A 14,363-nucleotide genomic window follows, 5' to 3' on the forward strand; every position below is an offset into this window, starting at 1 on the left:
CTTAATGGCACCTAGGTGCAGAAAAGCACTGTCCTTACTAGCCCTGGCTTAAACTGTATCTACCAAGGAAGTAATATCTGCTACATAAACACATGCCTGGCAACATACCATATGGATCTGTTATCATCAGAATGCTGGCTTTTATATGTGTGGTTTCTGAAAAAATCCTCTTCCAGAGCCCTTACCCGTCTGTACACTGAGTATCTGAAATATTCCCAATAGGAATTATTCAGTTTACCTCTCGATCATCTTCCACTAATTTACACAGTGTTTGGAACTCGTTATAAGGCTCCAGAAACAGCCTGGCCCCTTGGAGTGGTTACCACTGTCTTCATCTTTTTCCTATTTGTATCTAGTCTTCTTGTTCTCCAAGCGTCCCCTCCTCTGGACAGTTGGCATGGTCATCTGGCTAAAGAATGTATCAATAAACTTCTCACTTTCTCCAGTGTGAGGCTTTCAATTGGGTTCATGAATCCTGGGGACAGTTAAGAATTCCAGAACGTCATTCAGAAATTCACCCATCTGACACTGAGTGCACTTTCTCCTGCTTCCAACTGGCACTAATCTATCCTCAATAGAGCTTGATCTCAAAATCTACTCACCCATGCACAAAAAGCCCCAGATCCTGGTACTCAAACAGCTGCATCATTTGAACTTCGGAATCCCATTACGCGTGTCTGGATTAGAGCGACAAAGAAAGGGACTTTCCTAACCGCTTGCCTTTATTCAAAACAAACCCACCTTTCAGCAAAGAACTCCAGTCAGGACTATGCCGTAGTTGTATCTTATGCACTGACACACTGAGAAGCTACAGGTTTCGGAGTCACAGCCGTGTTAGTCTGTATTTGCAAAAAGAAACGGAGTACTTGTGGCACCTTAGAGTCTAACCAATCTATTTGAGCATAAGCTGTTGTGAGCTACAGCTCACGAATGCATCCGATGAAGTGAGCTGTAGCTCACGAAAGCTTGTGCTCAAATAAATTGGTTAGTCTCTAAGGTGCCACAAGTCCTCCTGTTCACTTCACCATGGCAGTATGAGTGTTTGTATACCTGCTTCAGCTGTTACTAACTCAGGCAGCTGCAGTTCAGAAGTAACACAGAAGAGGGCAGTCCAACATTAGTCTTAAGTGTTTCTGGAGTTGTACTGAAGGGTCTGTTATCACCCCCTTGGTGCAAGTATGAATTTGTGTTATGGCTGTAGGTGCCTGTGTGCCCACTGTGTATGGGAGAATAGATCTCTCGGTATACACAGTAGTGCACTATTAAAAATATCTTCACGAGCTTAAAGAAACTTCATACTTGTCCAAGTAACTAATTTCCCCATATGCCTAGGTAGACTCAGAGGAGAAAATAGCATTTGTTAGAGCTTTTCCTAGAGGACTGTTACTATATGGGGACTTGTAGTCATGGAATCATTAATCATTTTCACAGCGATCGTGCCTTTGAAAATGTTTGTTAAAATATTTTAGTAGTGAGAAGCTCCAGAGGTTGGATTTCTGAAACTTCTGAGTTTAGTTTATCTATATTTGGTAAAACCGTTGCATTGTATCAGTGTTTGTTAATTACTGTAAGACTTTAGTGTTTGACTATGAGTTTTAAAGAGTTTAAGTGAATAATTTTCCTTAACGTTACATAACATTTTGAATGTTGGCTTCTTTAAATTGGAATATTTAACACTGTTGATGTGTCTGCATTTTGCACTGATAACTGTTCTCCACACCCATTGAAATTGGTTCATTAACACAAAGTGTTATCTTTGATGTTTTCAGTAGTTTAGGCAGATGAATTTATTCCGGAATATTTAATCATGCTTCACATATTTTGCAATAAATTGATTCATGATTTCAGTCTCATGCATATAATTGGAGTGTTGCAATCAAATGTGAACCTGAATAGAGTTCAGTGGAATGCAGTTAGCTATCTAGTCACAAAGAGGCCTGATTCTTCACTACCTTGAGCCTTGTATAGTCACTTAAATCTATTCAACGTTGGTGTAAAATGCTATGCATTTAACACACTGCTTGCAAAGGTGTGAATGACTACACAAAGTGCTAGGAGTGGAGATCCAGGCTTCCAATTTCTAGCTGTTATGAATTAATTTCCAAAAGACTTCAAGATTTATTAATATTCCTGGTTTGGGCTCCTCTTCTTATAGATCCAGGTTTTTGCCCTGAGCACTTACAACTCTCATTCAAGACAGTGGGATTTTGGGGTACTTGGGAACTTTCCATATCATGCCATTAATAAGAAAAGAAATGTAATAATTTTAGTCGCAACATGCAAAGTCTTACCTTTTGTGACCAGTGAATAGCTGACTACAATTACTGGGCAGAATTATACCCTCGCCTGGAACTGAAAGAAGAATTTGTCTACTAAATTTATTGGAGAAAAGTTGTAAATTAGAATTGTTGGATAAACAAAACAAGTAAATGTGTGTGTGAGAAAGAGACAGAGATAGATAGATAGATATATAAAAAACACACACACACACAGGTACTTGCTGTTGAAAGAATGTGCTTTTGACTGTTTTTGAATACATGTACTTATATATAATGGGATGAGGTATTAAACTGCCAATCATAAAATCCAGCATACAAAATTCATATTCAGTTTTATTTGACACACTGACTTCAGTAGAACCATGACTTCTTTCCTATTGTTTATAATTTCCAATAGCAAAATTCACATTACGCTATTAAAGGTGCCTAAGGGAGTTAGGTGTTCAGTTTCCATTGAGTTTCAATGGGATTTGGGCACCTAACTACCATATGCTCTTTTGAAAATCCCAGCATTTCGTCAATAGAAGTAGAAGCCAAGGACATTGTTTTGGATTGTTTCAAAAATATCAAGCTACCTGATTAAACAAAGCATGAGGTACTTGGGATAAGTTATCACTGGCATCTTATGGCTTAGAATGACTTGTATATAATTGTGTGTTTATCCTTTCAGTAAAGAAATCAAAAAGATGCTGAATTTGGATGTGAAATATCTTAGCACGGTAACTGTGTTTGTGTTTCTAGTGCTGAAGATGTGGTAGTCAAAGTGACCGGAAGCCAGCTAACAACAGAATACTTGGAAGAAAATGGATTCACAGAGCCTATCCTGGTTCCGAAGAAGGATGGCTTGGGCATAGCAGTACCCGCACCTACATTCTACGTCAGTGATGTTGAAAACTACGTCGGTATGTATTTGTCTAGAGAGTGGCGTAATATTTGTTTGCTGCTGCTTTCAGTCATGCCATTTCAGCCTCACCCTGTCACGTGTAAAACTAGAGTAAACCAGCAGGGAATCAGGCCTCTTTGGTTTTTGATACTTATTTAAATCAAGCTCCTGACAAATGCTTGGGAGAAGAACATTTTGAGCGATTTCCCTCCCCCCCTCCCCACTCTCATCGTCTGCTTCTTTGAGGGAAGGTGAGATTTGATGGTCCAGATCCTCGGAAGGAGTAAAACAGTGTCAGTGGAGCTAATTCCATTTATGCCAATTGAGGATTAGGCCCATAATATCACTGGCATTAATCAGTAAAAAGCAAATGGGGGGAAAATGATGATAAAATAATTTCAGGCCTTCTTAAACAACATCAGGAAGGAAAAAGGGGACAAACACAGGTCCCTTTTAAAAATCAAGATCTCGTCTGGCCTGCATAGACATGCTGGCCCTGATGTTTGGGTCTGGCCAAGCTAGGTTTGGTGCATGACCCTGTGGGGGGCAGGAGGGGCAATGGTGTCTGTGTGGGCACCTTTGTACTCCTCAGATTCCCAGGGCCCTGGGATCCCAGTTTGGCCTTTTTGCATAAGCTAGAGCAACCCCTGAAGGCTTCTCCATCTTCCTGCAACCTATAGTGGCCCAAATGGCTGTTGCAGTAGCTGGGGATTGCTGGAATGCAGCAAACTCCGGTCACACCCTGCTCAACACACTGCACACCCCCTTCCCCTAGGGATCCCCCAGCTGTACAATTAGGCCAACTTTAAGGCTGCTTTGTGCTACTGGAGTAGTGAAAAGGATGCTCAGATAGGGTCAAGGTTCTGTCCTTAAGGGCCTGATTCTACATTGCTTTACCCCTTGTGCAGTCGTTCATACCCGTGCAAAGTGGGTGTGAAATACTTTCATTGGGATTGGATAGTATTTTACCACCACTTTGTGCAGGTGAAGTGACCTCACAAGGTGCGAGGAGGCTGGCCCTAGAGATTCTGTGGCACTTTCTATACAATTATGGGAAGATATTGCTCAGTGAATTTCTCTTCCCACTGTGGTGCAGTTCTCCGTGCTGGTTGGCTGCCAGTCTCCGTCCAGAATCGGCTGCGTTTAAGTGGTTTAACATTTTGTCTTAAAATTAGAACTGCGCCAAATGTAAAATGTTGCTGTCATCCCTCATACTGCAGGGCTCCCAAACTTCATTACACAGTGGTAGCTTTTAATTACTAGTTAAACCACAATTGTTTAGTGGGCAAATCCTGTGTGTTCGAGAGAGTGAGAGCAAGGCTTTTCTGTTGCACTGCAGAGCACTCTGTTCCAAGAAGCAGTCGTCATGGTGTTGAGAAATTGGTTCTCCAAACCATGTCCTAACTAGGACTTTCAATTAATCGCAGTTAACTCACGTGATTAACTCAAAACAAAATAACTAGATTAAAAAAATGAATTGCGATTAATTGCAATTTTAATCGCACTGTTAAACAATACCAATTTAAATTTATTATAAATATTTTTGGATGTTTTTCTACATTTTCAAATATAGTGATTTCAGTTACAATGCAGAATACAAAGTGTACAGTGCTCACTTTATATTATTATTTTTATTACAAATATTTGCACTGTAAAAAAATAAACAAAAGAAATAGTATTTTTCAATTCACCTAATGCAAGTACTGTAGTGCAATCTCTATCATGAAAGTGCAATTTACAAATGTAGAATTATTGTTTTACATAACTGCACTCAAAAACTAAACAATGTAAAACTTTAGCGCCTATATGTCCATTCAGTCCTACTTCTTGTTCAGTCAATTGCTAAGACAAACAAGTTTGTTTACATTTACGGGAGATAATGCTGCCCACTTCTTATTGACGATGTCATCTGAAAGTGAGAACAGGCTTTCGTATGGCACTGTTGTAGCCAGTGTTCAAGGTATTCACGTGCCAGATACATTAAACATTCGTATGCCCCTTCATGCTTTGACTTGTAGATTGTACTATCTTTTGTTTATCTTTTTTACAGTGCAAATATTTGTAATAAAAATAATAACATAATGTGAGCAGTGTACACTTTGTAGTCTGTGTTGTACTTGAAATCAATATATTTGAAACTGTAGAAAAACACCCAAAATATTTATAATGAATTTAAATATTGTATTATTGTTTAACAGTGCAATTAAAATGGTGATTAATTTTTTTAATCATTTGACAGCCCTATCCTAGCTGACTTCTACCATCTCACCATGTATCAGACATACAGCTAGACTGAGGTCCTCTACCCATACGAGGCATTCCAGTTTGCTCAGTTTAGCTTTATAGCAGTAGGTATTGTTAGGCGTTTTGTGGTTTCTATTGCTAATGATCGTTTGCATTACTTTGGTGATATTCTCCTGCTGTATCACTTTCCCGATCATCTGGTTGACTTCCTCAAGTTCTCTGCAGACTCCAGCCTGTTCAGACCTCTTCAGCACACACCTCAGAGTGATCACTTGGAGCCGTCCTGAAGGAGCTCTGTAACCACTGCAAAATTTGTTCTCCTTGCCTTCAAAGCCCTCATTCCTCCATCTGCCTCCAGACTCTTGTCTGCCCTTCCACCTCACCCAGTCCCTCTGCTACCCCACTTGCTTCCTTTCCCTCCTCTCCTCTGCCATGACTCTGCAGCTCCATCCTGTCTTATAAATACGGCAAAATCTGCCCCTTCTCCACTATAATCAGTTAGCTGCCAACTACTGTATTAATGTATATTGTTACCAGCCCTCGGTGTTTCTCCGAGTATGCTGTCCCTCCCCAGCCTCATACCCTCGTCCCGTAACATGTCCATAGTTGTAACGGTTGTGTGCAGTGAGATAGTTGCACAAACAACAGTGTATTAAAATAGCCTTTAATTTACTGTAATTTCCATCCTCTCTAGTCTACTGGAAGCATAATTTTGCTTGTCTATCTGCTGTCCTTAGCAGATTGTATTGTTTGACCCGAGTGCTCCTTAGCATCTGTTGGCTTTCCCCCAGTCTCTAGCTAAAACAATCCACCCTCCCTACATACAAAAAGCTCTCTAATAGCCAAAGAGAAGAGCAATACAGGCTGTGCAAGCTGGAACTGGTTTCTATAGAGAATGGGACAAAACAAATTTCTGGTGTAACATTAGTGTAATTTGGCTTTGATGGGGTTATATCAGGGAGGAATTTAGCCCATTGTTTCTAAGATTTTCCATAGGCCATAGAAGAGTCTATTTAAGAAGCAGCAGAGGAGAAAGTAATTTGTGCAAACTAAAGAGCCAGACAAGTTGTTACTGTGCTGACATTAGGCACTAAAAGCCGTGTTGTGACTAAAGAACTGATTTATTCTATATCTGCCAAAATGTGAAAGCTATAAACAGGGACATTGGGTGAGAAAATGAAGACTACACATTTAAACTCCACTGAAATATAAGACAGTAGGGTCGCTTTTCAGGACAGCAGAATAGAGAAAATGTTAACTTGTTGGCTTAAAAATGGGCACTCATTAAGGATTGTTAGAGCTCCTGGGCCTGACTCTTCCCGCACTTACACCATTTGTACCCTGGTGCAGCTTCACCAGCTTCTGTCGCGTTACTCTTGGTTAGTGTTATCACTGGAGTTCTGAATCAGGTCCAATTTCTTTTAAATGAAATGCAGAATGAAGGTTCTGGTGACTTGTTTTCTGTGTTTGGGGAAAAGATGGATTTTTTGGGTAGTTTTAACAAAATGAACTAGAAAAAGTAAGACTCTTTTAGGTGCACCTGTTACTCCAAATGACTGTACTTTAGAAATGGGAACAATATTAGGGGGCTGATCTTTGTTGATAGCTAACATTTATTTCAGTTTGCCAACTTGAAAATTTATTAGAAAAATAATAGGAATAAGAAACAATTGGGAAATCAGTTGTGCTGTATAATATCCCTACTATCCTTGTATTATATTATCCTTGTATTATCCTTGTATGTTAAGAAAATATAAATGTTAGTTAATCGCATAGGGTTGGTTTTGCAGAGCTATTTCGCTGTGGATTTGCATAGGATTTTGATTATGCTACTGTGGAAATTACACAATGAAATAAGTAGAGAGATTAAAACTAACTTAACACTCATCTTTTTCAGATAAAATCTTTTAAAATGAAAAGCTCAGAGGAGATAAGTACAAACGCTATTGTTAATATAACCTTAAGATTACACTGGTAAACATGAAACAGTTGGGAAATGCAGAAGTTAAGGTGCTTCTAGAAACTTTACTTCATCCACTCATTGTACATAATGGGTCCAGTCCTTCATTCCTAGTGATCTAAAACTCCCATTTTCTCTTGGCATTAATTCCTTAGGACCAGAAAGAAGTGTTGATGTCACTGATGTCACCAAACAGAAAGACTGCAAGATGAAGCTGAAGGAGTTTGTTGATTACTACTACAGTACCAACAGGAAAAGAGTTCTCAATGTAACTAACTTGGAATTTTCAGATACAAGGTAAGAGGGAATAATTGACCAGCCCACTCCACAGACCGTGGAACCATTCCCCCTGTAGAGTACGGTGTCCTAAAAGCTCTGTGAGATTTGCCTAGTGGAGTTTTGAGTCCCTTCTGGCCTCTCCTGCAGGTTTCTCTGCTGGAGGTGCTGTGACCTCAGCATACTGATTTCACAGTGGGTCTGATTCTCCACTGCCTTGCCCCTTGTGTGGTCAGTTAGGGCTTGTCAGCAGGGGAAAGTTTGACCTGTTATACCAATGAGATACAGTTATGCTGCTGTAACTCCCCATGTGGACACTCTTCTGGTATACTAGTGGCTTTTTTTTCAGTGTCACTTTAAACTCCTTCCCAAGTGACGTGAACTAAACTGAAAACGACCTGGGGAATTATACTGGTCTAATGATATCTTAAATTCACACCTTCAGTTATACCAAATTTTTTCCCCATGTAGACATGGATACTTATATGAAACAAGTCAAATATTGGCAGGAGGACAAAAGAAGAGATAAGGCAAAGGCATAATGAAACTGCAGAGAGATGTGTAGATTAACTAGGTCCTCCACATGAACTTCTCAAGGGATGTTGTGGGGAGGGAAGGTCTTGTTTTCCAAGCTTGTTTCTGACACAATAGGAATCTTCTGTGATGTAAAAACTGTAATTGGAGAAAAGTTACAAATGTAAGATCTCTCCTGGACAAGGCTCTGTTTTTGTGTGGAGTATAGCACCAAGCACATTATCAGTGCAAAATTAATAAACAACATTAGTGATTAGTGATAGTGCAATCCAACCTATCAGCCATGTGGATCCTCACAGGGAATTCTTCACTTCAAAAAAAGAGAGAGCAAATAAAGATCTTGTACTGTTGCTAAAGTGTTGGGATGAAGTCTTTTTGCCTCTTGAATTGAGCTCACCACAATACTGAACCTGGCAGAAGCAAAATGCACTTTCAGGCTTTTTTTTTTTTTTAATTAACAAAGCCAGAATAAAAAGGGGCGAATGGTCTTTGGAAATCTGCTGTAAGATAAAATTATCCATAGCACCTGAGAGTCCATGGAACTTGGACTCCTTAGTCATGTTGGCACTTCTGAAAATGTTACCCTCAGTCTGTTTTCCTTGATTATATTTTTGTATGTGTCCCCAAGAGCACAGTACTAAAATGGTGAGTAGGCAAACCCTTGATAGATATTTGGTAAAGCCATCCTAGGCACCTGTAGACACTGGACCAGATTCTGATTTCAGTACACTGGTACAAATTCAGTGCAACTCCACGTGGATTAAAAAATATACAGTGGAGTTATTCTGGTTTAATTTAGTTCAGGGTTTAATGAGAGCAGGGTTAAAGTGAATATAGTCTGGGGATTTTGTGGAGGGTGTGGATGCCTCTGCTTCAGTGTTTGCAGGTAATCTGTTATCTCTTTGACTCCAGGTCCGTCCTGATGTTGACCTTATGTGACAGTGACACTGACTTGAACACAGGTGTTTAGTTGTCCCTGAATATGTGTCCCTGCTACAGCACTGATTTGAAGCTAGCTGCAAAATTTAGTGTTTGAATGAATTTCAGTTTTAGAAACCTCAGAGGTGGGGAATCTCCCATTCTGCACTGTTTCATGTTGTGTTTTAGGCTCTTAACAGTCCCCTCTATATCTGAAAGTACAAATTACTGTGTTTTGGTTTATACAACCATATTCAGGACTTTGAGTGAGATTATACCCAGGAGTAGCTTCAGTGGGGGAGTTGAATTTATGTTATCCTGAACCTTATGCAGCCACATGAATCCTTTAGATTTGCCTTGTACTCCTTCTGGGTAATCTAGACATGTATAAAGAAAATGTCACCAGGGAAAAGGACCCTTTATAAAGACCACATCACTACAGAGAAAATGTGATGAGCTCCAGCAGAAAAATAAACAGTTATGATTTTAGAAGAACATTCCATCTTGCTGAAAAGAAAGAAACAACAACAATAATTAACACAGACTAGAAAAAGGTGGAAAGATAATTGCACATTCATTTCTTTTAATATCCAGAGATTTCTTGCCTGTGCTCTCTTGTATTTATTGTTTTAGCCCTGGTTTACACTACGAGTTTAGGTTGAATTTAGCAGCATTAGATTGATTTAACCCTGCACCCGTCCACACAATGAAGCCATTTTTATCGACTTATTGGGTTCTTAAAATCGATTTCTGTACTCCTCCCCAACGAGGGGATTAGCGCTGAAATCGACATCGCCAGGTCGAATTTGGATTAGTGTGGACGCAATTCAACGGTATTGTCCTTCGGGAGCTATCCCACAGTGCTCTCGCGTGACCATTCTGGACAGCACTCTTGGCTTGGATGCACTGGCCAGGTAGACAGGAAAAGCCCTGGGAACTTTTGAATTTCATTTCCTGTTTGGCTGGCGTGGCAAGCTGATCAGCACAGGTGACCGTGCAGATCTCATCAGCAGAGCTGACCATGGAGTCCCAGAATCACAAAAGAGCTCCAGCATGGACCCAATGGGAGGTACTGGATCTGATCGCTGTGTGGGGAGATGAATCAGAACTCCATTCCAAAAGATGAAATGCCAAAATATTTGAAAAAATCTCCAAGGGCATGAAGGACAGAGGCTATCACAGGTACCTGCAGCAGTGCCACGTGAAACTTAAGGAGCTCAGGCAAGCCTACCAAAAAACCCAAGAGGCAAATGCCCACTCGGGGTCAGAGTCCCAAACATGCTGCTTCTATGGTGAGCTGCATGCCATTCTAGGGGGTGCCCCTACAACTACCCCACACCTGTACGTGGACTCCTTCAAGGGAGTCTCATGCAACAGGGATGAGGATTTTGGGGACGAGGAAGATGAGGAGGAGGGGGAGGTTGAAGATCGCGCACACCAGGCAAGTGGAGAAACCATTCTCCCCGACAGCCAGGAACTGTTTATCACCCTGGAGACAGTACCCTCCCAACCCAGGTTCCCGGAACTTGAATGCAGAGAAGCACCTCTGGTGAGTGTACCTTTGTAAATATAATACACGGTTTAAAAGCAAGCGTGTTTAATGATTAATTTGCCCTGAAGACTTGGGATGCATTCGCGAACAGTACAGCTACTGGAAAAGTCTGTTAACGTGTCTGGGAATGGAGCAGAAATCCTCCAGGGACATCTCAATGAAGCTGTCCTGGAGGTGCTCCCAAAGCCTTTGCAAAAGGTTTCTGAAGAGGGCAGCACTTTACCATGGCAGGCCAGTAGCACGTAGTCTGGAATCATTGCATAAGAAAGCATGGCAGCGTGTGGTCCCGGTATTTGCTGGCATTCAAGCAACATCTGTTCTTTATCTCTCTGAGTTATCCTCAGGAGAGTGATATCATTCATGGTCACCTGGTTGAAATAGGGGAATTTTATTAAGGGGACATTCAGGGGTGGCTGTTCCTGGTGGGCTGTTTGCCTGTGGCTGAAAAGAAATCATCCTTGCTGTTAGCCACGCGGCGAGGGGAGGGGTGAAGCAATCATCCCAGAGAATTGGGTGTGTGTGGGGGGGTTAATTGGGTTTGTGCTGCACGTTAACCTGAAAACATCAGCCCCTCCTTTTAAATGGCCAGTGTGTCTTTTTCAGTTTTACTCTCCCTTTTTTTCCTCCCGCAGCTGCAAATATTTCAATGCTGTGACTAGCATCTCCGTCCCAGAGGCTAGTGCAGATAAGAAGGCGAAAAAACCGCACTCACCATGAAATGTTCTCTGAGCTCATGCAGTCCACCCAAACTGAAAGAGCCCAGCAGAATGTGTGGAGGCAGACAATGGCAGAGTTCAGGAAAGCACAAAATGAACTCAAGGACAGATGGCGGGAGCAACAGGAGAGGTGGTGGGATCAAGAGGAAAGGTGGCAGGATGCAATGCTGAGGCTACTGGAGGATCAAACTGATATGCTCCGGCGTATGGTTGAAGTGCAGGAAAGGCACAGACCACCACTGAAGCCCCTGTGTAACCAACCGCCCTCCTCCCCAAGTTCCATGGCCTCCTCACCCAGATGCCCAAGAACGTGGTGGAGGGGGGGCCATCTGGGCACCCAACCACTCCACCCGAGAGGACTGCCCAAGCAACAGAAGTCTGGCGTTCAATAAGTTTTGAAGTGCAGTGTGGCCTTGTCCTTACCTCCTCCCCCACCCCACCCGGTGCTTCCCTCCTCCTCCACCCCTCCTGGGCTGCCTTGGCAATTATCCCATTTGTGTGACGAATTAATAAAGAATGCGTGAATCTGAAACAATAATGACTTTATTGCCTCTGCAAGTGGTGATCGAAGGGGGGAGGGGAAGGCAGTTGGCTTACAGGGAAGTAGAGTGAACCAAGGGGGCGGGTTTTCATCGAGGAGAAACAAACAGAATTGTCACACTGTAGACCTGGTCAGCCATGAAACTGGTTTTCAAAGCTTCTCTGATGCACAGCGTGCCTGCTATGTTCTTCTAACCACCCTGGTGTCTGGCTGCACGTAATCAGTGGCCACGCCATTTGCCTCAACTTCCCACCCTGCCATAAGCATCTCCCCCTTACTCTCACAGATATTGTGGAGCACACAGCAAGCAGTAATAACAATGGGAATATTGGTTTCACTGAGGTCTAACCAAGTCAGTAAACTGCGTCAGCGCTCTTTTAAACGTCCAAATGCACATTCTACCACCATTCTGCACTTGCTCAGCCTATAGTTGAACAGCTCCTGACTACTGTCCAGGGTGCCTGTGTATGGCTTCATGAGCCATGGCATTAAGGGGTAGGCTGGGTCCCCAAGGATAACTATAGGCATTTCAACATCTCCAATGGTTATTTTCTGGTCTGGAAAGTAAGTTCCTTGCTGCAGCTGTTCATACAGACCAGAGTTCCAGAAGATGCAAGCGTCATGTACCTTTCCTGGCCATCCCACGTTGATGTTGGTGAAACGTCCCTTGTGATCCACCAGTGGTTGCAGCACCATTGAAAAGTACCCCTTTTGGTTTATGTACTGGCTGCCTTGGTCCCAAGATAGGGATATGTGTTCCGTCTATCGCCCCACCACAGTTAGGGAATCCCATTGCAGCAAAGCCATCCACTATGACCTGCACATTTCCCAGAGTCACTACCCTTGATAGCAGCAGCTCAGTGATTGCATTGGCTACTTGGATCACAGCAGCCCCCACAGTAGATTTGCCCACTCCAAATTGATTCCCGACTGACCGGTAGATGTCTGGTGTTGCAAGCTTCCAGAGGGCTATCGCCACTCACTTGTGAACTGTGAGGGTTGCTCTCATCTTGGTATTCTTGCACTTCAGGACAGGGGAAAGCAAGTCACAAAGTTCCGTGGAAGTGCCCTTACGCTTGCGAAAGTTTCGCAGCCACTGGGAATCATCCCAGACCTGCAACACTATGTGATCCCACCAGTCTGTTCTTGTTTCCCGGGCCCAAAATCGGCATTCCATGGCATGAGCCTGCCCTGTTGCCACCAGGATGGCCAAATTACCGGGGCCCATACTTTGAGAGAAGTCTGTGTCCATGTCCTCATCCCTCTCATCACCGCGCTGCTGTCGCCTCCTCGCCTGCTTTTGCAGGTTCTGGTTCTGCATATACTGCATGATAATGTTTACAATGCTCATAACTGCTGCGGTGATCTGAGCGGGCTCCATGCTTGTCGTGGTATGGCGTATGCAGGAGAGCAGAGTTGCAGGGGAAGCGGTGGTTGGATGACCAGTTTTGCAGACCTACTGCACTGTCTGCTGCCAGGACACAACAGCTGAGCAGGCTGCATGCTTGCCGTGGTATGGCGAGACAAGGGCAGCCGAGCAGAGTTGCAACGGAAGCGGCCCTGCGAGACCACCAGGAGAGCAGAGTGCCAGCGGAAGCGGTGGATGATGACAGTCATATAGAGGACCTGCAAGGTGGATTCATAGCATCAGGAGAGCATAGTGGCAGCGGAAGCGGTGGATGACGACGACGGTTAGCAGTCCTAATGCACCGTCTGCTGAAAGCAGTATGGCACCCGCATGGAAAAAAGGTGCAAAACGATTGTCTGCTGTTGCTTTCACAGAGGGAGGGGCGACTGACGACGTACCCAAAACCACCCGTAACAATGTTTTTGCCCCATCAGGCATTGGGAGCTTAACCCAGAATTCCAATGGGTGGTGGAGTCTGCGGGAACTGTGGGATAGCTACCCACAGTGCAATGCTCTGAAAGTCGACGCTAACCTCGGTACTGTGGACACACTCCGCCGACTTAATGCGCTTAGTGCATTAGTGTGGGGACACACACAATCGACTGTATAAAATTGCTTTCTAAAAAATCGACTTCTATAAATTTGACCTAATTTCGTAGTGGAGACATACCCTTAGTGATTTAAGCTTGTTTCCACATAAAGAATCTAAAGTAATTTCAGAGTTCAATGATTATAAGTATTTTCAATAGGGATTTTACAGCTTTTCACTTTTAGGAGACAACAATGATGGGAGGTCTTTTATTCTCAGGATTGCTGGAGCCATCACTCATATGCTGCTGATTTAGACATCAACTACCAAATATTTTATTTCTTAACAAAGACCGTGACATTTTAATTGAATCTCACACTCCATCTTTCCCTGCCATTTTAACTGGAACAATGTTATCAGGCTCTGGCGGTGAGCATAAATGATATATGCCTGTCAAACGGGAGCATATAATTTTAGATTGATGTTCAGATGCTCTCATTTAAGTGACATTTTAAAGTGCCCT

General features: G+C 42.8%; 1 protein-coding gene across 7 annotated transcripts in view; it reads left to right on the forward strand.

Moving 5' to 3' along the window:
* Positions 1–14,363, forward strand: part of PHF2 (PHD finger protein 2) — a 145,207-nt gene that overhangs the window by 85,005 nt on the left and 45,839 nt on the right. For all 7 annotated transcript variants that reach the window (XM_073352167.2, XM_073352168.2, XM_073352165.2 and 4 more), the window contains 2 exons: positions 3,021–3,181; positions 7,522–7,663. In XM_073352167.2, coding sequence (XP_073208268.1) covers positions 3,021–3,181; positions 7,522–7,663 — 303 coding nt within the window. The remainder of the gene's footprint in view (positions 1–3,020; positions 3,182–7,521; positions 7,664–14,363) is intronic.

Source organism: Lepidochelys kempii, chromosome 7 (assembly GCF_965140285.1).
Source record: "Lepidochelys kempii isolate rLepKem1 chromosome 7, rLepKem1.hap1, whole genome shotgun sequence".
NCBI classification, from domain to species: domain Eukaryota; kingdom Metazoa; phylum Chordata; order Testudines; family Cheloniidae; genus Lepidochelys; species Lepidochelys kempii.